Consider the following 24,176-nt stretch of genomic DNA (forward strand, 5'->3'; position numbering starts at 1 on the left):
TTCGTTGGAGAAAATGTATTACTTATTCAGAATTTTGTAAGCAACGGGAAATTTTGTTAGTAATTTAGAATTTTGTTAATTATTCGTCGACTTATTGTAAATTTTGATGCGTAAACTTGAACGCCATTTGTCAAAGAAATAAAATTGGTCATTATTTAAAAGTTAACTAGGTCAGCGGGAATTTTACCAATTAATTAATGGTTTGATAAGCAGAAAATTTTATTTCTAAAATATGGAAGTAAACCTCCAATTATGCATATTTGTTGTGGCAATTCACACTCGGCTAGATATTTTAAATGTAAATTTCACGCGTTTTGCAAAGCATTTTTTTTACAAACTTCTACAAAATGTGACATGTTTGAAAAACTTGAGTCAAAATATAGCTCATATCTTTAATGGTTTTGTAAAAATTGTGTACACAAGTTTTTCCCAGTTTAAAAATTTCCTAGTTAATTACGTTACTGGCTAATTATTTTTGCAAAGATGACACTTTTTATTATAGACAAATCCTGATTTGATCTTATCTGGAAATGTGAATATGATCGAATCCATGCCAGGCGCACTTATCACGAGGTGATTCTTTTTTTGAGCGAAGGTTCCAAAGTCATTGAACATACATTCATATAGAAGATGCAGTGTATTAAGAATGCATAAGCCAGAACCAATAACAGAGGACGGCGTGGTTTTCGACCCCTCCCACCCAGCGCCAGCCAGTCAGAAAAGTTTTTAAATTAAATATGATTTATTATGTATTTTTTAATTTTCGGAGTTCACCTTTGTCAAAAATGCTGTAATTTGTACATGTTGGACGCCAAAATCGAAACAAATGTATATTTGTGATTGTGTAATGTATATTTGTGATTGTTTAATGTATATTTGTGATTGTTTAATGTATATTTGTGATTGTTTAATGTATATTTGTGATTGTTTAATGTATATTTGTGATTGTTTAATGTATATTTGTGATTGTTTAATGTATATTTGTGATTGTTTAAGAAGCTGAAAAAACTGAGAGGTTATGGTGAAAAGGCCCGAAAACCTTGCCGTCGTCTGTTATTGGCTCTCAACGTGGCTTACGCATCCTTATGGAGTTGAACCTTCTAGGTCTCCTTTAGGAGGCTTAGCCACTTTTCTCTGCAAAGTTATGAAGGACATGACAACTTGACATTAAGCGTGATGTATTTTCCCTTTTTATCCACAATCATAAAGTCGCGATCGCGAATGTTGTGATCATGAATTGTATAATTTTTCAAAAATAAAATGTTACAATTCCTATAAATTTGCAATTATGCATGTTAGTTGTGGGAATTCACTCAATAAGATGTATGTAAATTCTGGAAATTTTTTACAAAATATTTTCCAAATTTCTACAAACGTATAGAAAATGGACGACCTAAGTACCAGGTATAATCTATATGCATCGTTGATGAAAAATGATGAAAAATCACAAAAGACTTCTAACTTTGTCAAATACTGAGGAAATGTAACCCAATAAAATCGTTCAGCTTTCTCCAGATTGCTATAAAATAAGGAGAATCTGTGTAAATTTGGTTTTCAATCCTAATTTGCAGATTTTACTGGGTTACAAAAATTCTCAGGAATTGCATCCATGACCAATGATAACACAAACTCAATTCAAGTTACAAACACATGTTTACACAAATTTATATAGATTGCGAATATTGTAAACTTGTACAGATGTTTGTAATTTTACAAAAATTACAGTTTTACAAATTTCCGCGTAAATTCATAAAATTATTTGAGACTTTGTGAAATAATTCTACAGAAGTTATGCACTTTAATGCATTACAAGAGTCAAAGTGTAATTTAAATTTGCATTTGTGATTTTTTTTCGCTTTCCAGAGATTCGCTTTGCAACATCATGAATGCCAAAATTATTTAATTAAACCCACAAATTTTTAGAAAAATAATTTTCCAAATTCAAATTTGGGCAAACTTGAATACCATTTGGAAATTTTATCCATATAAGATATACAGCTCACAAAGTTTCAATAGGTTTTACGATGGACGATGCATGATAGTCGATTGTAATATTCCGGACTTTTTAATAAACTTCGTAAAATAAAAATCAATTTTGCAAATTGAAAGACCCAGTTACAAATGTTTCAGTTACATGAAAGCGAAAATGGTCAAGAATTGTGTTAAATTTTTAAAAACGCTGAAGACGCCCACGATTTAGAAGATGTCGAACCAATTGATACCGGAAGTGATCACAATTTTGATAAATGTGTGGTTGGAAATTGTTGAGGATAAATTATTGACAAGTTAAATTTATGAAATAGAACATGCAAATTAAAAAACAACGTACTCTTAAAAATTAAAACTTGAACGCCAGGTGCAAAATAAATAAAATTAGAGTATTTTAAAATTTTAAAAAGTGATAAAACGGCAAACTTGATTGAATGGGCGGATTTTATAAATGGTAAATTTGATTAAAATAATCTGGAATTTGTTTGACAGATTTCACAAATTAAAAATTAATATATGCAAATTGAGTATATAAATAAGATCTCGGTAATAAATATGTGTTTAGATTAATTTTGTCAGGTATTCTAACCACATGAACTTGAAATATTTCAATTTTTTTTGCCGAATTGAAAATTTGTATTTTTCTTAGATGAGGCCATAGTTACTATATGGAAAAAAATCATCTAAGTAAGCATTCACTACAGGTTTGAAAAGCTTAATTTTTTCAGATCTCCGTCAATTTCCAACCGATTTTAACGAAATTTTGGCCAGAGTTAATTATGGCTACATCAAGTAGAGCCCTGATTTGGCCGCCTGAAGCATCCAACGGTTTATGAGATATTCAATAGAAACCCAACCAATAGTGTGTTTTTTGGAGATTTGAAAAAATTTAAGGCATGTATGAAAAAAGTACACGGATAAAAAGTTGATACATTTTTTCTATAAAAATACAAAATTAAAATAGACAAAATCGGTTTAAAAGTGAGAAAGTTTTGATGGTGGTGAAATGTAACATCTCCCACCACTGCCCAAAGTTGAGTTGCTAAGGTCGGCCCAGCAAATTTTCAATTCTGAACCCATTTAGTATCTAGGTGATGCTTGGGTCTGTTAAAGAGTAGGTCATTAGTAATATGGTTGGTGGTCACGTAAATTACTCTTCAATTGCGAATAAAAACTAATAAATAAAATAAACCCAAAAAAGGAAAGCTTAGATGAGACTAAGGAGGAGAGCGTCACCACCTGCCCTTCACAGATCTCGATGCCCTTTGGATATGTGGTAGGGTCCTATGAGTGTAATAAAACCCTGAAGTGGTTTGACTCCATGGCCACATTTGCGCCCGCCACACCCACTCAAAGGGATGAAAACCACAAAAGTTACCAACTTCAAAAATCCACCAAAAATCCAATTTTGCGCGGATTTTGATAAAATTTGCATTTTTGTGATCCCAGATACTTGCCTGATAATATTCAATAGCAATCTCAACTTTTTCGAAATTTTCGAAATTTTCGAGCAGATTCGAAAAAATTCAAAATTTCAAAAAAGTTGAGATTGCTATTGAATATTATCAGGCAAGTATCTAGGATCCCAAAAATGTAAATTTTATCAAAATCCGAGCAAAATTGGATTTTTGGTGACATTTAAAGTACATGAAAACAGGGCTTTTTTTCGTGTTTTTGACGCCTTTGAGTGGGTGTGACGGGCGCAAATGTGGCCATGGAGTCAAACCACTTCAGGGTTTTAGTACACTCATGGGACCCTACCACATATCCAAAGGGCATCGAGATCTGTGAAGGGCAGGTGGTGAAGCTCCCCTCCTAAGAAGTGCGACAAAAAGTATTTAATAAATTTCTTCTCCAGTGAAGGACATAGAATTTTAATATTTCCAGCATCAGCGCCCCTATTTAATTTAAGAATGTACTCACATGTCTGTACATAAGCAACATGTATGCATATATGTACATATTATTAAAAGTAGACCATGTTAGGCTACACCTGTATATCATGTATCAACTTTAAGTATATTTGTAAGCATTCATAATTTTTTAGTGACAAGAAAAATTCACAAATGATTTTAATACTTCTCTCTACAGTTATATTTCAAATTTGATAGTTATTGTATACTTGTATGTACGTGGTAGTGAATGAAATGGGGCGCTAATGCTGGAAATATTAAAATTGTATGTCCTTCACTGGAGAAGAAATTTATTAAATACTTTTTGTCGCACTTCTTAGTCTCATCTAAGCTTTCCTTTTTTGGGTTTCTTTTATAATAGATGTTGAAGAGGCTGAAGATCAGGACGATGATTTACACGATGTCGAGCTAATTGATACAGGAAATGAGTTGAATTTTGTTGAAAGTGAGGTTGAAAAAAGTTGAGGGTTAATTAGTGACAGATTAAATTTATAAAATAATGCAAATTAAAAAAAATTATTATTTTAAAAATATGGAAACGTCAACGCCATTTGTGAAATAAATAAAATAAAATCATTACCAAAGCTTAACTAGGTTAGTCTAGTCTTTCCAATTTGTTTAATAGAAAAATCGATTCAAATGATCCCGAATTTTTTAAATAGATTTGATCAAATGAAAATAAATTGATGCTAATTTAGTATGCAAATGATATTCCGGTACTAATAATAAAGTTTCAGCTATATTCACGAAAGAGGAAATGGTCAGGTTTTGAAAAGGGGATGATGACGACGATTTACAAGATGTTGAGCTAATTGATACCGGAAGTAATCATAATTTCGGTGAAAGTGTGGTTAAAAATAGTTGATTATTGACACATGAGATTATAAATAATAATGCAAATTTAAAAAAACAGTTTTTTCGAATATGAAAACTTTAACGTCACATGTAAAATAAATAAAATTTGTCATTGTTTATAAGAGTAAAAAGATTCATTCGAATGGTATCATAAGCGGATATGGTTAAATAAATAGAAAAATTGATTTTAAAATCCGGAGTTTTTATGATAGATTTCATAAAATAAGATTAATTAATGCAAATTGAGTATGTAAAGAAGGTCCCGTTAATAATTTTGTTTTGACTATTTTTTAAGGTATTTAATTTACATAAACTCCAGTTAAGAAATATTTCAATTTTTCTTGACAAATTGAAAACTTGTATTATAATAATATCAAATTTTATAATTGAACAATATGTAAATAAGGTCCCGTCAATAAATCCGCTTAGAGTAATTTTGTCAGGTATCCAAATTACATGGACGTCAGTTTTAAGAAATATTTCAATTTTTCTTGACTAATTGAAATTTTGTATTTTAATTAGCTATTTAAAATATTGGCAATTTTTGCAAAATTTGAGGGTTAGTTATTGCGAAAATAATTTATGAAGTAATTCAAATTGACAAAAAAAACAATGTTTTCACAAATATTCTACGCCATTGGATAAACAATTAAAATAGATCAATGAATATTAAGTAGATCCTGCTATTCTGAATTTTGTGTCGTAAGTGGAAAAATTAATTGAAACATCTGAAATTTTTTAGTAACGTTCATAAAATCAATATTAATATGTCCAAAATGACTATGCAAATAAGACACCGGTAGCAAATACTAGAGTAATTTTTCAGGCATCCAAAACCAATTACATGAACTTGAGTTGAGAAATACTTTAGAGAATTTAAAATATCTATTTTAATAGCTATTTAGAATTTTGGAAAATTTCTGGAAAATTCGAGTGTTAATTATTGACGTGCTAAATTTATGAAATACAAAATACGAATTCAAAATAGAATGTTTTCCCAATTATGACAACTTGAATGTCTTGTAAAAGACGTTAGGCTCAAAGTAAAAATAGATCGATTTATAGACTAGAGAGTTGTTGTCTCATAAATAGAAAAATTGATTAAAATACATAATCCAGATTTCTTTTACAGATTTCATTAAATAAAAATCAACTTATACAATTTTAGTATGCAATTAAAATCCCGGTAATAAATCAATCAATCATCATCAATCATCATCATCAATAAATCAGTAAATCAATCATCCCGGTAATAAATGAAATAAAATCCGGGTAATAAATATTTGGAGTAATTTTTCAGGTATCTGAATTACATGCAAATTGATACCGGCTCGTTTTGACATCAATTTCACCTACACGAAGGTGAAAATCATGAAGAAAATCATCAAGTTGAAGTTGTTGAAGAGGAGAAGATGAAGACGACGATTTAGAGGATGTCGAACTAATTGATTATTGACAGATTAAATTTATGAAATAATGCAAATCAAAAAAAATATTATGGTTGCAAATATGACAAATTGAACGCCATTTATAAAATAAAAGAAAATATTGTGATTTTAAACATTTATGTAGATACGTGCATTTGGAAGTTGAAATATTCGATTTGGTGGATTTTTTATAATGAATATTTATAATTAATAGATTATAATTAATTATAGATTATAATGAATTTTCAGGTATCTAAATCACATATTAATTGATAACGATACCAGCTCGTTTTTGGCAACAGTTTCAACAGTTTGAACACGAAGACAAATATTTTTTTTATTAATCTCAAGAATTTGCAAGCAACTCCATGATGAATTAAAAATATTATTGGGGACAAAAAATGGTCAAGTTTATATTCAAGTTGTTGAAAAGGGTGACGTCCACGATTTAAAAGATGACAAACTAATTGACACAGAATGGGTGAAAGCGATATCAAAAATAGTTGAGGGTCACTTATTGACAGATTAAGATTACAAAATATATATAATGCAAATTATATTGGTAAAAGTATGAAAACATGAATGCCGTTTGTAAAAAAAATAATAAAATAATTTACAGAAATTAAATAGATTCGCCCATAGAATGTTGACAATAAAAAATTGATCTAAGTAATCCGAAATTTTAATAGATTTTATAATACAAATTTAATATGGCAATGATATCCCGGTTAAAAAAGTTTCAGCTAGGCGAAAATGATCAAGTTAATGAAGATGAAGACAACAGTTTACAAGATGTCGAGCTAATTGGCACCGTAAGTGAGCATAATTTTGGTGAAAGTGTGGTTGAAAATATATCAGGGTTAATTATTGACAGGTTAAATTTATGAAATACATAATCCACATTAAAAAAATAAGGTTTTTACAAAAATGAAAATTTGAACGCCAGTTTCCAATAAATATCTTTTGTTATTATTTTCAGAGCTTAATAAGATTGATTTGCTGGTGAAAGTCAATGGTTAGATTTCATAAATGTAAAAATATTGATGAAATTAATCCGGAATTTGTTTAGATTTCAAGAAACAAAAATAAGACTATGCAAATTGAATATGTTAATGATATCTTTTTAATAAATATGTTTAAAGCATTTTTTTGGCATCCAAATTACATGCTAATTGATGACTATACCAGCTCGTTTATTGCAACAGTAACTAATTGATACCGGATGTGAGCATAATTTTGGCGAAAGTGTGGTTGGAAATAGTTGAGGATAAATTATTGACAGGTTAAAGTTCTGAAATACAAAATGCAAACTTAAAAAATATGTTTTTCCAAAAATGCAAAGTTAAACGCCATTTATCAAATACATAACATTTGAGCATTATAAAAGTTTAAAAAGGTTGATTCATGTTACAAAGGTTGATTTACTGGTGATTACTAAAAAAGAACGGAGCCCAGATTTTTAGTAAACGGATGGATTTCATACACGGAGAATATGGAGTAATTTTATCAGGTATCCAAATTACATAAACTTGAGTTAAGGAATATTTCAATTTTTACTAACCAATTGAGAATTTGTATTATAATAGGTATTTCGAATTCTGGCAATTTTTAAAATAAAATTTGAGGGTTAGTTATCGAGAAAATAAATTTATGAAGTAAGGGGCCATCCATAAATTACGTAACGCAAAAATCGCGATTTTCTAGACCCCCTCCCCCCCTTTAACATGTGTAACATAGGCACGATATCATTGGAGCCTTAGACCCCCCCTCCCCCCCTTTTGCGTTACGTAATTTATGGACGGCGCCTAATGAAAATTAAAAATAATAATGTGGTTGCAAATATAATAACTTCAATGCCATTTGGAAAATAAATAAAATATATCAAAGACAAATATTAAGTAGATCTAGGTTTTCTGGTATTGCGGATGTTGTGTGTAGATAGAAAAGTTGAAAGTTGATTGAAACACATAATCCGAAATTTTGTAAAATTTCATAAAATAAAAATTAATCTATTCAAATAAGATCTCGGTAACAGATATTAAAGTAATTTTTCAAATATTCAAATTCCTGAACTGGAGTGAATTTTAATTTTTCTTGGCAAATTAAAAATTTAATAGCTGTTTAGCAATTTAGAATATTTGTGTAAAATTCGAGGGATATTTATTGAGAGGTTAAATTTATGAAATATGTTTTATATACGTAATTTAAATTTAAAAAATAACGTTTCTACAAAATGAAATCTTGAACGCCATTTGTCAATTACATAGAATACAGCATTCACGTTGTTTAATTAGATTAATTTGTCGTGCATGGTTAACGGATGTGATTCATAAATAGAAAAAATTTGATTAAAATAATCCGAATTTTTTAAATAAATTTAATAAAATAGAAATAAATTTATGTAAATTGAGTATGTAAATAAGACCCAGTTAATAACGTTACAGCTAAACGAAAGGTGAAATTGTCAAATATTATGTTCAAGTTTTTTAAAACGATGAAGGCGACGATTACAAGATGTCAAACTATTGATACCGGATGTGAGCATAATATTGGGGAAAGTGTGATTGAAAATAGTGAAGTATTTACCAAATAATAAGTGCCAAATTTATGAAATAATGCAAATTAAGCAAATTATGTGATTACAAATATGACAAACTTGAACGCCATTTGTAAAATAAGCGAAATATGTTATTTTCAAATTGTAAGTAGATGGACTTTACGTTAGTCATAATCGATTTGATGGAATTGTAAAATTGATTAAAATAATGTTGAAATTATTTTAAAAAAACATAACAAAAAAACATTAAATTATGCAAATGGAGTATCTAATAAATAAGACTCCATTAATAAATATGGGTTTATAGTGACTTTTCAGGTATCCAAATTGCCTAATTTTTTTTTGGTAAATTTATATCGGTTTCAAAGGACATTTTGTTCGAAATATAATTTATTTGCAAGCTTTCATCCGCATGCAGTGAACTTCTTCAGGCAAAAGTTTGCCTAATTTTATTTTAATATCTATTTCGAATTTTGAAATTTTTTGTATATAAAACTCGAAAAGTATACGAATAAATCAGGATAATTAAATACTTATGCAATCGTTTATATGCATGTGGTACTTAAATGCATACTGAAATAATTTTGGTCATTTGCATGTCGGAATATACATATTGACCAATTAGAATTGAGCCAAAATAAGATTACTGCAGTCTGTCTGGACTTGGACCCAATATAATGCATTGATTGATTAGATGAGTTTCTCATGACCCGAATTGATGATAAGTAAATTCGTAAAAAAAATGTCTTGCTTTGCATAAAGGAGTCATTGAGAATTGTGGATGCATAAATGTCAGATATATTATTTAGTTTGTATCAGAATAATGTTGGCTTAAATTGAACTTGGGCAATTTCTGGAATTATTTTTCACGCAAAATCAACTTTTACAGAAAATTTTGCAAAGATTTTGGCTTAAAACAATAACTTGTTAATAAAGTCGGATTTTTTTTGTGGATGATATACTTTTTGGAGTAGCAATTATCAAATTTGTGGTAGATTTTTGTAAAAAAAATATCACATTAATAATTTTGGAGATAATTTTTAAGAACAGATTTTTTCGGTTTTTTGCAAGTCGTGCTACGATATACTAACAATTTATGCAAAAAGTTGTTCGCGAATTCACTTTGGAAAAAACCTGCGAATGTCTAGAACAAGTATTCGATTTTGGTACAAAAAAATGCAAAACGTTTTTTGCAAACGTGAATTGTCTTCAAACTAAAAAAAATTGAGTAAAATTATCACCCCTACTAAATTTTGACACCGAAAAAATCAATGAAAACCTCGCCAAAAAATGGTTCGCGAATTCACCTCGGAAGAAATTGTAAAAATAGGTCAGTTGCGTTCCCTCCTTATCACAGGAAAGGTTTCACCCCCACTCAACGAGACCTTTGAGGACGACTATTACCTCGTGAAATGAATCCGAGCCAGAAATTTGGACGTTTCCAAAGCCCACGAAATGTTACTGGCGTCACTCGCGTGGCGTCGAGAGAACCGAATCGACGGAATTTTCGACCGAGAGGGCGAAGTTCCTGAAAAATACAAGATAACCAACCCGACCGGATATTTTGGGGATGATAAGGACGGAAATTCCATCGTTTGCTTACCCCTCGGTCGCTACAAAAATCGCGACACAATGGCGGAAATTGGATTGCCGGCATTTCTGCGACTTTACTTTGCGTGGATGGAAATCGTCACGAAATTATTGAAAGAACGGGAGGCTGAAACGGGCAAGAAAGGGTTACAAGTTATTCAGTTGGTGGATATGGAGTGTTATTCTATAAGGTGAGATTTTAGATAAGTACTTATCCAAAAAATCATGTAATATTTGTTTTAAAAGCACTTCACCAAGGGCATTAAAAACTGGTGTCATGAAAAGTTGGTGACTTTCACGGGTTCCCGGAAATTGAAGGAATTTCCGGAAATCTATTTGCACCTGTCATACTATTTTTGCGGAATAATTTTATTTTTTTGTGATAACTGTAAAATTGTATTTTACTTTTAAGCCCAAGTCAGGGCTTATGTACCCGTCATGGTTGTCTGTCTCTGTCTGCCCGTCTATTGATTACGCTAGTAAAACTTATTTAACCTACTTGAAATTTTGCACACATGCAGAATCTGCAAAATTATGAAACAAGTTCAGAGATGAGCAAATTTTCTGACAAAATAAAAAACGTTGTAGTGGTCGCATTCGTATTACACCCAGCTCAATTATGAATAACTACCTGACTCGGGCCAAATAAGGTTGCACTTTAGGTTTTATTTTAGAAATTCAGCTTGTTACAAGTTGGCGGCCCTCAACTTCCCGGAAATTTAGAGGAATTATGAAAAATCTGTCTGAACCTGTCATACAATTTTATAGAATATTTTTTTTTCGTTTTTTTTACAAGTAATAATTTTATTTTCATTAATTTTCTTCAAGGGAAATCATGTACCAACCGGTTCGCGAATTTGTCAAGGTATCGCAGGCAATTGTTAGCGCGAATTATCCGGAATCTTTGAAGGTTATGCTGATCATCAATGCGCCCAGCGTGTTCGCCCTGGCGTTCAAACTGGTGAGGCATCTCATGCCGAAAGAGACCTTGGCGAAGATCGACATCTACGGACAGGACGAAGAGGAATGGAAAAGAGTCCTGAGGTCAAAGTGTGCACATCTGAATAAAGTTCCCGTCCGGTGGGGAGGCACGCTGAAAAGCACGGACATCTTTGGGACGGCTGGGACGGAGGCGTCTGTTTGGAGTGGGATTGTTCCCTTATCGTTCTTTACAGATGGTGGGTTTGCTTATATTACATTTCGAATTTAGAATTTAAATCAATTTTAAAATAGTTGACCTTTGACCTCGTCAATGTGAAAGTGTTGTGAAAATGAAATGACCTGCAATTTGTGTAAATGAAAATTGGGACCAATATTTAATCCGTCGTTTCTATTCTTCGCGTAGTTTAAAACTGAAATTTTATAATTATCCTTTGACCTCTTTAATGTGAAAGTGTTTTGAAAAAATTCAGGATAGATGAAATTAACTGTGCAGTAATTTGTACAAATGAAAATTGTGACATAAATTCTCTCATAATTTTTTGTAATCAAAATGAGAGATTGCTGAAAATCAGAAATTTGTCCGGTTTGACGTCATAAATTAATTTTTGTAATTCTTTATACTTCTTAAATTAAGTAAGATGTTTGATTAAATGGGGGGATTTTGGGGTTTTGGTGCAAATATTTACAGAAACATAAATATTTTTCAAACTCATAAATTTTACCATTTTCTCCTTACTTCGATACAATTTTTTCCGTAAATTTTATAAATAATTGACTTTTGACCTCCTTATTTTATTTTCAGACGTAATCGACTCCCACGGCTTCAAAAAGGTGAAAGTCGGAGCACGCGACAAGTATAAAATGGACGTCTTCACAACCTCGTCAAGGTCCGAGATCCGATGGCGTTTTAACACGGAAGATCACGACATTGGATTTCAAGTTGTGTGTCCACGTGGTTCCACGCTCGTGCCGTGGCGTCGTCTCGACTCGCACAATTCGATGCAGGAGGGAACCATCACGTGCGAAACGGTGGGTAAGTACCAGCTCGTTTTCGACAACAGTTTCAGCTACACGAAGGCGAAAATGGTCAAGTATTACGTCCAAGTTGTGGAAGATGGTGATGATGAAAACGAAGATTTACATAATGTCGACCTTATTGATACCGAATATCACCAATGCTTAAGTAGATCATTTTCCTTTCCCATGCACGGGGATGTTGTGTCGTAAATAGAAAAATTGATTAAAATAAGCCGGAATTTTTTATAGATGCCATAATTATTAAGGGGTGAAAGCCCTTTATAAGATCGTTATGTCCGTCTGTCTGTCCGTCCGTCCGTCCGTCCGTCCGTCCGTCCGTCCGTCTGTCTGTCCGTAGCTCCGATAACTTTTGAACGAAAAGACATAGACACTTGAAATTTTGAACGTAAACTCCTAACGTCAATGGACAGGACGAGTTCGAAGATGGACACTGTGACATCGTCACCTGTGACGATGACGTCGTCACAGTGACGAAAAGTGACGAAAAAGTGTCACTTGTCAGTTTTGACATGTGACACATCATTTTTAACTATTTTTCAATGAGGAATTCGAAAATTCATGTCATTTTGTGTTTGGACGTCACCTGTGACGATGACATCGTCACGGTGACGAAAAGTGACGAAAAAGTGTCACTTGTCAGTTTTGACATGTGACACGTCATTTTTAACTATTTTTCAATGTCAAATTCAATGGTGACCTCCATTTTGACCTCAGAGGTCATGTAAAGGTCATAGGACATATCTATTTCAATTTCAACTGAAATTTAACCCCGAATTCAATGGTGACCTCCATTTTGACCTCAGAGGTCATATAAAGGTCACATAAGGGTTATCAACTGTTAAATTTGACACAAATAAGACACAAAAGTCGAAAACACGTCAGAAGTGTCAATCTTAACAAATTTTCGAACAATTTGATATTCACATTGACGTATGACACTCCTTTCACCCCTTGGTTACATGCGTTGTAACGGTTTATTTTAGTTACATACATTATTTTACTTAAATTATATTTTGTTGGAAAAATTGCACAAAAAAACAGCGTAATTTTGAAGCCACGTGGCAATTCTGATTGTAAAAATACTTAAAAATGAACATTTGAGAATGCAATTTTGGCTGAGATAGATGTTCAGCATTATGAAAAGTTGAATGCCATTTTCCAAGTAAATAATATCTGACTAGGGATACCTTTTCTATGATAGTTGAAAAATGAGTTCTAATTTAACTTTTTGCATGCACCATGATATGTTTTGATTGCAAAGTGCAAAAATTTTTCTGCAAAACCAATTTGCTAATTTTTTAATAGCCTTCAAAGTTGGCGAAAGTGGGGGTGGAATAGGTTGAGTGGGAGCGGGTGGAGATGGGGGCGGTCGTGCCCCCCACTTTACACTAACCACCTGTGACGGTCATTATTATCTGTGTGACCCAAGGAAATCCATCAGTAACTTATGTTTGATAAATTTAGTAACTTATGTTTACTTGAAATTTAATTAATTGTAAGAAAATTTAGTTAAGTGAATGAAAAAAATTGATGCATGTTGATGGCATTGTGCGAAGTGGTAAGATCAGTTTGCGCACCAAATACTTAAATCCTATTGTTATTTTAGTCATCTGCTCTTTCTCTTTTGTTAAAAATTCTCTGAAAATTGTTCAATTAAGTAATCATATTAGCAATTACCACTCTAAATATGGCGAAAATCATTAAAGTGTGCGAATTGTTACTAGAATTAGTAGAACTAAAATATGACACCGCTGGAGTACCCGCTGGATAATTGACAGTGGCTTAAATCTTAACGACTTAGCAAGTGAAGGACTGATTTTAATCAAAAATTTACTTAATTTTTCAACCAGTACATGTGAAACGCTCGATGCATTGGAAATTTCCAGTGACGATGTAATTGACATTTACGGTGACAGTGCAGCTCAAACCGACACAATTTCCGAAGAATCGTCATCGCAGGAATGGGAAATTGAAAGTATCGAACATAATAATTATAATCTCGAAGAAATGATAAAGATTTAAAGTTTTACGACAGTGTTAAGTCAAATAAATTGTTTAAAACTAGACGTTTCCCTAAAATATCAACTTATGCAACAATTTCTCGGATGAAGACGTACATCGACCAGAATGGCAACAAACTGAAGAAGTTAAAAGATATAGAAGATTTTGTGTTCGAAAGATTTAATTTTACAAGAGAATCTCTAATACACATTGGTGAAGTGGATTTAAAACGCTGGAGAATTATAAAATCTAAAGAATTATCTTTGCCATTCAAACCTAGTTCAACTTGGGTCCATAATTTTAAGATTAAACATAGAATTGTGTAGCGAAAAATAACCAGATCATAATGACCGTAACAGGTGGTGGTAGTGTATAGCGAGGGATACGACCGCCCCCATCTCCACACACTCCCACTCTGCCTATTCCACCACCACTTTCGCCAACTTTGAAGGCTATTAAAAAATTAGCAAATTGGTTTTGCAGAAAAATTTTTGCACTTTGTAATCAAAACATATCATCGTGCATACGAAAAGTTAAATTAGAACTCATTTTTCAAATATCATAGAAAAGGTATCCCTAGTGAGTATTGAAAAGATTAAAAAAGGTGTTTTCACGGTGAAGTTCAATAAATGGATTTCATAAATGGAAAAATCGATTAAAATAATCTGAAAAATCGATTAAAATAATCTGAAAAATCGATTAAAATAATCTGGAATTTGTTTAGTAGATTTCATAAATTATAAATTAATGTGTGCAAATTGAATATGCAAATAAGATCTCGGTAATGAATATGTGTTTAGAGCTACTTTGTCAGACATGGTTGAGGAATTAAAATTAGACATTTTTACGTAAGAAATACATGTAAAAATGTCATAGAGGTATCCACATTGCATGAATTTCAGTTTTCTGAAATTTTTATTGACGAATTGAAAAGTTGTATGTTAATTAGCTATTTCAAACTTTTGTAAATTTTTGTAACCTTTGAGGGTTAGCTTTTGAGAAAATAAATTTATGTAATTCCCATTAAAAAATGTTTTCACAAATATGACAACTTGAACGTCGCTTGTAAAATAAATACAATTTATCATTACTTCAAAGTTTAAAAAGATTAATTCGATGGCGTTAATTTGGTAATTAAATAAAATATATTATCTACAAATTAAGTAGATATGTATCTTTCAACTTTCGGAGATATTGTTTCATAAATAGACAAATTGAGTAAACACATAATCCGGAAGTTTTTTCTAGTAAATTTAATAAAATAAAAATCATCTTATGCAAATTTAGTATTCAAATAAGGTCCTGTTGATACGTGTGAGCTTACAGTAATTTTTCTTTTGTCCAAATTACATGTTAATTGATAACGACACGAGCTCGTTTTGAGCAACAGCTTCACGTACAAAGACAAAATTGGTCAAGTATTATATTCAGGTTGTTGAAGAAGGTGACTTCCACGATTTACAAAATGTCGAGCTAATTGATACCGGAAGTGATCATAATTTTGGTGAAAGTGCGGTTGAATATAGTTGAGGATTAATTATTGACGGGTTAAGCTTATAACGTAATGCAAATTAAAAATTTAAAAAATATATGAAAACTTAAACGCCGCTTGTAAAAATAAATAAAATAAATAATTCGTTAAGATAGTTTAAGTAGATTCGCCGTCGGTTTCAGCTATGTAGAAGAAGATGAAAATGGTCAATCATTATTTCCTAGGTGTTGAAACGGGTGAAGATGAAGACATCGACGATTTACAAGATGTTGAACTAATTCACACCGGAAGTGAGCATAATTGTGGTTGAAAATAGGTCAGGATTAATTATTTTGACAGGGTAAATTTATAAAAGACATAATACACATTAAAAAATAAGGTTTTTGCAAAAATGAAAATTTAGACGCCAGTTTATAATAAATACCTTTTGTTAGTTTTTATAAAGCTTAATAAGATTGATTTGCCGGTGAAAGTCAGGTTAGATTTCATGAATACAAAAATTGAGTAAAATAATCCAGAATTTGTTTGACAGATTTCAAGAAACAAAAATAAGACTGCAAATTGAATATGTTAAAGATATCTCTTTAATAAATGTGTTTAAAGCATTTTTTGGTGTCCAAATTACATGTTAATTGATGACTTAAATATTTCACAAATTTCTACAAAATGAAGAGGTTTTTAAAAATCTTGGCTTGCGAATCTGACTGACCTGCATAGGTAATTGGCGTTATTGCAAGTTACACAAAAACGCGTAAAGACGTCCAACTTTTATCAAATACTGGAGGATCCGATACTGAGGATAAGGAGGATCTGATAAACTTGATTTCACATCCTAATTTGTTCAAATTCGCAAAAAATAATTATCTACATTTGCAGATTTTACTGGGTTACAAAAGTCACAAGTTTAAACAATTTTATATAGATTACGGCCATTGTAAACTTACACAAATGTCTATAAATTACAGTCTATAAATTAATTTAATTAATTTAATTTAATTAATTTAATTTAATTAATTTAATTTAATTAATTTAATTTAATTAATTTAATTTAATTAATTTAATTAATCTAATTAAATTTAATTAAACTTAAATTAAATTAATTAAATTGATCTCTATTAATGTCTATAAATTACCATAATTACACAGTTTTACAAATATCCTCGTATCCTTATAAAATTATACGAGATTATGTAAAATAATTCTACAGAAGTTACGCACGTTAATGCATTACAAGCGCCCGATTTTAATTTGCATTTGTATGAAAATACTATACTAATTTCAAATTTACCTCGTTCCAGGGATTCGCATTGCAAGATTTATGAATGTTGAAATTATTTAATTAACCTCAAAAATTCTGACAAAAATAATTGTCCAAATATAAATTTTGGTAAATTTGAACACCAATTGGAAATTTTATTTAAATAAAATATAAAATTCACGAAGTTTAAATAGGTTCTTCACTTGGGTTGGGGGTGCTAGTGCTACGTCTTAGAAAAATAGTCCTAAGTCTTTAAATAAATTTCATAAGCTAAAAATTGAGCAACATGTTTTTGTTTATGATGCATGAGCATGAAATCTAAATGTATTAATTCAATTCTTGTTCATATTCTGGCCATTTTTAGATAGTTTTAGTTTATCACGGTATGCATGAAAAATTTAACTTCGAAAAAATTGATTCAAACGCATATTTAATCCGGGACTTTTGTTGTGGTAAATTTCATAAAATCAAAATCACCTTATGCAATTTTACCACGCAAATAAGGTCCTGTTAATACGTATGGTATGAGCTTAAAGTAATTTTTCAGGTGTCCAAATTACATGTTAATTGATAACGATACCAGTTCGTTTTTGGCAACAGTTTCACCTACACGTAGATAAAAAATGGTCACGTATTATGTTCGACTTGTTGAAGAAGATCACGTCCACGTCTACGATTTAAAAGATGCCAAACTAATTGATACCGGAAGTGAACATAATTATGGTGAAAGTGAGGTTGAAAATAGTTGAGGGTTAGTTATCGACAGGTTAAGCTTATAAAGTAATGCAAATTAAAAAAAAATTAGTATGAAAACTTGAACGCCACTTATAAGAATAAATAAAATAAGTTATTTACAAAGATTAAGTAGATTTCCCGTTAGTGTACTTCTAATATTAATAGAAAAAGTGATCTAAATAATTCAGAATTCTAAAGATACATTTCATCAAATAAAAATCAATTTATGCAGATTTAATGTGTAACTGACATCTTGCAGAGGAAGACGAGAATTTACAAGATGTGGAAAAAATTGACACCTGATGTGAGCAGAATTTTGGTAAAAGTGTGGCTGAAAATAGGCGAGGGTTAATTATTGACAGGTTAAATTAATGAAATGCATAATACAAATTCTTTTACATAACGTTTTTATAAATATGAAAACATGAACGCCATTTATCAAGCACATGAAATGTATTTTGACTTCAAAAATTTGAAAAGCTTATTTATTAGGCGTTAATACATATTGTTTCATGAGTAGAAAAATTGATGAAAATACTCAGTACTTGTTAAATAGATTTCATAAAATAAAAATCAATTTATGTAAATTGAGTATGTAGATAAGATCCCGTTACTAAATAAATGTGTTTAAAGTTATTTTTCAGATATCTAAATTACATAAAGTTCTGTTTTAAGAAATATTTCAATTTTTCTGGACGAATTGCAAGTTTGTATTATAATAGCTATTTCGAATTTTGGAAAACTTGGAAGCCATTTGTAAAATAAACAAGATATATTATTCTGAAAGTTAAAATAGATCCATGTTAAGTTCAGGGTAATTAAATATTTAAATGATGGACTTCGATTGATATTGTTTTGTAAATAAAAGGATTGATTACAATAATCAGCAATTTTAAAAATTAAATCAATTAAGCAATCAAACTGTGTGTAAATAAACCATAAGTATTAAAATTTGCGCGTCATGTGTCAAGTAAATAAAGTTGATCATTATTTTAGAAGTTTAAAAAGATTCATTTGGTAGTATGCATGAATATGTTGATATTTCTTCATACATAGAAGAATTGATTTAGAAAATCTCGAATTTTTTGAAAGATTTTATAAACTAAAAATTAATCTATGCAAATTAAGTATGTAAGTAAGACCTTGTTGATAAATGTATGTCTAGAGTAATTTTTCATGCATTTAAACTACATGAACTTGAGTTAAGAAATACTTTGGCGAAATAAAACTATATTTAATAATTGGATTACACGGAGTTAAGTGGAAAAGTCGAAGAAAAAGTTGTGCTTTATTTTGTCAATATTTCGAATGCTATCTGCTATTCATTATCAAGACATTTACAAGATATATAAAAGATATAAAACTATATATTTTAATAGTTATTTCGAATTTTGGAAAATTTCTGTACAATTCGAAGGTTAATTTTTGACATACGTTAAATTTATGAAATACAAAATGCAAATTAAAAACAAATAATGTTTTCATAAGTATTACAACTTGAATGCCATTTGGGAAATAAATAAAATATATCAAAGTCAAACATTATATCTCAGATTTTTGTTATCAAGTATATTGTGTCATAAAAAATAGGAAAATTGATGAAAATACATAATCTAGACTTCTTTTGCGGATTTCATTAAACAAAAATCACCTTATGCAAATTTAGTATGCAAAGAAGACTCCGGTACTATACTAAATATGTGTTTTTATGAAGTAAATTGTCAGGCATCCAAATTACATGCCAATTGATACCGGCTCGATTTTGACAACAATTTCACCTACACCAAGGCAAAAATGGTCAAACATTATGTTCAAATTGTGGAAAATGATGAAGACGAAGATTCACAAGATGTCGAACTAATTAATTAATGACAGGTGAAATTTATGAAATAATGCAAATTAAAAAACATTCGTTACAAATTAAAAAATATTCGTTACAAATATGACAACTATGAATTTTTATAAGCCCAAAAATCGATAATTTTTTGAAAATTAAAAGTTTTTTAAAAATGAATTTTTATTTTTTCACGGATGTAATTCTGAACACAAATTGGGTTTATTTTTTGAAATCGGGTTAAAATTCGAAAAGTTACAGCATTTTTAAAATTCCGAATTTTGGCTGAAATTTTTTTTGAAAATTCCGCCAAGGACGTAAACATGCCCATTCAGGAAAACGAAAAAATAAAAATACGGGTCCACTTATTTTTGAACGTGAACAATTTAAAATTAGTCCGGTGGATATCGGCGATAACCACCTCACACCTCCTCATTGTTAGATAAATTTTGTTTCGCAACAAAATAGAAAAATTTATTAAAATAAAAGATGAAATTTTGAAAATATTTTGTAAACAAAACCAATTTATGCAAATTTAGTATGTAAGTAAATAAGATCCCGTAAATATAAATTTGCGTTTTGCGTAATTTTGTATGCATGAATCAAAATCAAAATCATATCTTATTTTATTTTGTTATTTATTTCGAATTTTGGTTTTTTAAAGTATAGTGAGGAAAAATTAGGATAATTAAATATCCATGTAATCGTATGCATGCATGTGGTACTTAAATGCATATTAATATAATTTTGGTAATTTGCATGTCAGGATATCAATATTGACCAATTAGAATCGAGCCAAAATAAGATTACTACAGTCTGTCTGGACTTGGACCCAATATAATGAATTGATTGATTAGATGGGTTCCTCATGACCCGAATTGATGATAAGTAAATACGTAAAAAAAATGTCTTGCTTTGCATAAAGGAGTCATTGAGAATTGTGGATGCATAAATGTCAGATATATTATTTAGTTTGTATCAGAAAAATGTTGGCTTAAATTGAACTTGGGCAATTTCTTGAGCAGTCTTCATAGAAAATCGTTATTTTTACAAGAAATTTTGGCGAGATTTTGGCGGATTTACATTGTGGATGATATACTTTTTGGAGTAGCAATTTCAATCTTTGTGCAGATTCTTATAAAAAAATATATAAAATAGGTAATAATTCTTGAGATATTTTGGAAGTCGTGCTACGATATATTAAAAATTCGTGCAAAAAGTGGTTCGCGAATTCACATTGGAAAAAACTGCGAATGTCTAAAATAAGTACTCAATTTTGGACAGATTTAGGTATAAAAAAATTGCAAAAGTTTTTTTTCTAAGTGAATTGTCGCCAAGCTAAAAAAAATTGCGGAAGATTATCATCCCTATCAAATTTTGGCGTTAAAAAGTGATCTGTGAAAATCTCGCCAGAAAAATGGTTCGCGAATTCACCTCAGAAGAAATTGTAAAAATAGGTCAGTTACGTTCCCTCCTGATCGCCGAAAAGGCGTCACCCCCACCCAACGAGACCTTTGAGGACGACTATTACCTCGTAAAATGGCTCCGCGCCAGAAATTTGGACGTTTCCAAAGCCCACGAAATGTTACTGGCGTCGCTCGCGTGGCGTCGAGAGAACAGAATCGACGGGATTTTAGACCGAGAGGGCGAAGTTCCTGAAAAATACAAGAAAACCAACCCGACCGGATATTTTGGGGATGACGAGGACGGAAATCCCATCCTTTGCTTGCCCCTCGGTCGCTACAAAAATCGCGACACAATAGCGGATATTGGACTGCAGGCATTTCTACGATTTTACTTTGCGTGGATGGAATCCGTGGCGAATTTCTTGAAAGAAAAGGAGGCCGAAACGGGCAAGAAAGGATTACAAATTATTCAGTTGGTCGATATGGAGTGTTATTCGATCAGGTGAGTGAGATAAGTACTTATCTAAAATATTTGGTAAAATCGTGTAATATTTATTTTAACTTTAAAATTATGATTAGATTAGATTATATAAGAATGAAAATTTGAATGACCTTCTGACCTTAGGTTTCATAACGGCTTTAAAAACAAAGAGGTTAATGACTTGAAAGTCAAAGTTCCAGCAAATTGAGAGGAATTTCCGGAAGTCTGGCTGAAGTTGTCGTATGATTTTACAGAATAAATTTATTTTAGCCTCGGGCGAGGGCTTATGCACCCGTCATGGTTGTCTGTGTGTAGATTACGCTCGTAAACCTTATCCAACCGACTTGAAATTTTGCACACACGTAGAATATTCAAAATTATGAATTAAGTTCGAAGATGAGCAAATTATCTGGAAACATTAAAAAAGTGGTAGTTGTACCAGCCCAATTATTTACATGCACAGTGTTTTGATTTTAGAAATTCAGGTCATTAAAAGTTTGTGACCTCCAAGTTCCTAGAAATTTAGAAAAATTTCGGGAAATCTGTAATACAATTCTACAGAATAGTCTTATTTTCGTTTTTTTTTGTTATTTACAAGTAACAATTTTATTTTCATTATTTTTTTAAGGGAAATCATGTATCAACCGGTTCGCGAATTTGTCAAGGAATCGCAGGCCATTCTCAGCGCGAATTATCCGGAATCTTTGAAGGTCATGTTGATCATTAATGCGCCCAGCGTGTTCGCCCTGGCGTTCAAACTGGTGAAGCATCTCCTGCCGAAAGAGACCTTGGCGAAGATCGATATTTATGGTCAGGACGAGGAGGAATGGAAACGCGTCCTGAGGTCAAAGTGTGCACAATTGAATAAAGTTCCCGTCCGGTGGGGCGGCACGCTGATAAGCAAGGACATCTTTGGGGCGGAGGGGACGGAGGCGTGTGTTTGGAGTCATGGACCAATTGCCTTATCGTTCTTTACAGATGGTGGGTTTTCTATTCTTATATAAATAAGTCAATTTTAAAATAATTTGTGATGTGTAAGTGCTATGAAAATGAAATGATCTGTAATTTGTGTACATGAAAATAGCGAACAGGACAATTTTTAATCCGTAATTTTTATTCCTAGTGTAGTCTAAAACCGAAATTTTGTAATTGACCTTTGACCTCTTTAATTTGAAAGTGTTTACACGGAGTTTAGTGCAAAAATCACAGAAAAAGATTTGCTTTATTTTCTCAATATTTCGAATGCTATCTGCTATTCATTATAGATGAAATGAACTGGGCATAATTTGTGTTAATGAAAACTGTGGCATAAATTCTCTCAAAATTTTTTTAATTCAAAGGAAAGGTTGCTGAAAGTCAGAAATTTGTCCAGTTTGACGTCATAAGTTATTTTTTTTAAATACTTTATACTATTTGAAGTAAACGAGATGTTATTTTTTCCCGCAAATATCTTCTCAGAAACTTACAGAAACATAAATATATATTTTAAATTCATAAATTTTTATAATTTCCTCCTTAATTCGATACATTTTTTTTATTTTACAATATTTTCCAATTTTTCTTAATTTTTTTATAATGGGCCTTTGTCTTTTTCTCCTTATTTTCAGACGTTATCGACTCCCACGGCTTCAAAAAGGTGAAAGTCGGAGCACGCGACAAGTATAAAATGGACGTCTTCACAACCTCTTCAAGATCCGAGATCCGATGGCGTTTTAACACGGAAGATCACGACATTGGATTTCAAGTCGTGTGCCCACGTGGTTCCACGCTCGTGCCGTGGCGTCGCCTTGACTCGCACAATTCGATGCAGGAGGGAACCATCACGTGCGAAACGGTGGGTAAGTACCAGCTCGTTTTCGACAACAGTTTCAGCTACACCAAGGCGAAAATGGTCAAGTATTATGTCCAAGTCGTGGAAGAGGGTGAAGATGAAGACGACAATTTACAAGATGTCGAACTAATTGATACCGGATATGATCATCATTTTAGCGAAAGCATGGTTGAAAATATTTAAGGGTTTATTATTGACAGGTTAAATTTACGAGGATGTCCGATGAATAGGTGAAATGTCCGTATGAAATGCATAATGCAAATCTATAAAAAATGTTTTTATAGGATGAAAACTTTAGCGTCATTAGTCAAATAAATGAAATACATTAATTCAAGTGTGTAAGTAGATTTCTTAAGAAAACTGGATATTGTTTCCTGATTAGAGGAATTGTATGAAAATAATCAGGAATTTTAAAATTGATTTTAAGAAATAAAAATCAATGTATATATATAAGTTGTGGACGATTTGGATTTACAAAAAGCCGAGCTAATTGATATCGGATGTGATCATATTTTGTACAGGAGAAAGTGTGAATGAAGTTTTGAAAAAAATAAACGTTATTAGCGCGACAATTGTTTAATAAATATATGTAGATTATATCATTTCTAGTTTCCGGAAAAAATTTTCATTTCTTCTGCTCAGAATTTTACATATGTAAGTCGTAGTATTATCATACAGCATGATTAGTGCGAAAAAAACCCTCATCTCGTATGTAAAACTTGTTAGATAAAGAACCAGAAAAAATGTTTATTTAAATTTAATTAAAATTTAATTTGAAATTCACATTTTGGAAATTTCTGATCTCCTGTGTGATACAAACAAACCCA

General features: G+C 31.1%; 2 protein-coding genes across 2 annotated transcripts; both read left to right on the forward strand.

The window, feature by feature from the left end:
• Nucleotides 1–9,499: 9,499 nt before the first annotated feature.
• LOC110848988 (retinal-binding protein) lies at nt 9,500–12,618 on the forward strand. Its single transcript, XM_022096363.2, has 3 exons — nt 9,500–10,522; nt 11,160–11,509; nt 12,076–12,618. The coding sequence occupies exons 1-3, from the start codon at nt 10,197–10,199 to the stop codon at nt 12,498–12,500; spliced, it is 1,101 nt and encodes a 366-aa protein (XP_021952055.1). The 5' UTR covers nt 9,500–10,196; the 3' UTR covers nt 12,501–12,618.
• Nucleotides 12,619–20,415: 7,797 nt separating this feature from the next.
• LOC110848409 (SEC14-like protein 3) lies at nt 20,416–23,933 on the forward strand. Its single transcript, XM_022095617.2, has 3 exons — nt 20,416–21,539; nt 22,147–22,499; nt 23,126–23,933. Exons 1-3 carry the CDS (start codon nt 21,049–21,051, stop codon nt 23,530–23,532), a joined length of 1,251 nt encoding a protein of 416 aa, XP_021951309.1. The 5' UTR covers nt 20,416–21,048; the 3' UTR covers nt 23,533–23,933.
• The last annotated feature ends 243 nt before the right edge of the window (nt 23,934–24,176 follow it).

This window comes from Folsomia candida, unplaced genomic scaffold (genome assembly GCF_002217175.1).
Source record: "Folsomia candida strain VU population unplaced genomic scaffold, ASM221717v1 Fcan01_Sc004, whole genome shotgun sequence".
Classification (NCBI taxonomy): Eukaryota; Metazoa; Arthropoda; class Collembola; order Entomobryomorpha; family Isotomidae; genus Folsomia; species Folsomia candida.

Bases quoted from the DNA above. Each gene is read 5' to 3' on its own strand.
- LOC110848988 (XM_022096363.2), top strand. From the start codon at position 10,197: ATGTTACTGGCGTCACTCGCGTGGCGTCGAGAGAACCGAATCGACGGA. The intron at 10,523-11,159 runs GTGAGATTTTAG...ATTTTCTTCAAG, and splicing joins ATGGAGTGTTATTCTATAAG to GGAAATCATGTACCAACCGG. The intron at 11,510-12,075 runs GTGGGTTTGCTT...TTTTATTTTCAG, and splicing joins CTTATCGTTCTTTACAGATG to ACGTAATCGACTCCCACGGC.
- LOC110848409 (XM_022095617.2), top strand. From the start codon at position 21,049: ATGGTTCGCGAATTCACCTCAGAAGAAATTGTAAAAATAGGTCAGTTA. The intron at 21,540-22,146 runs GTGAGTGAGATA...TATTTTTTTAAG, and splicing joins ATGGAGTGTTATTCGATCAG to GGAAATCATGTATCAACCGG. The intron at 22,500-23,125 runs GTGGGTTTTCTA...CCTTATTTTCAG, and splicing joins CTTATCGTTCTTTACAGATG to ACGTTATCGACTCCCACGGC.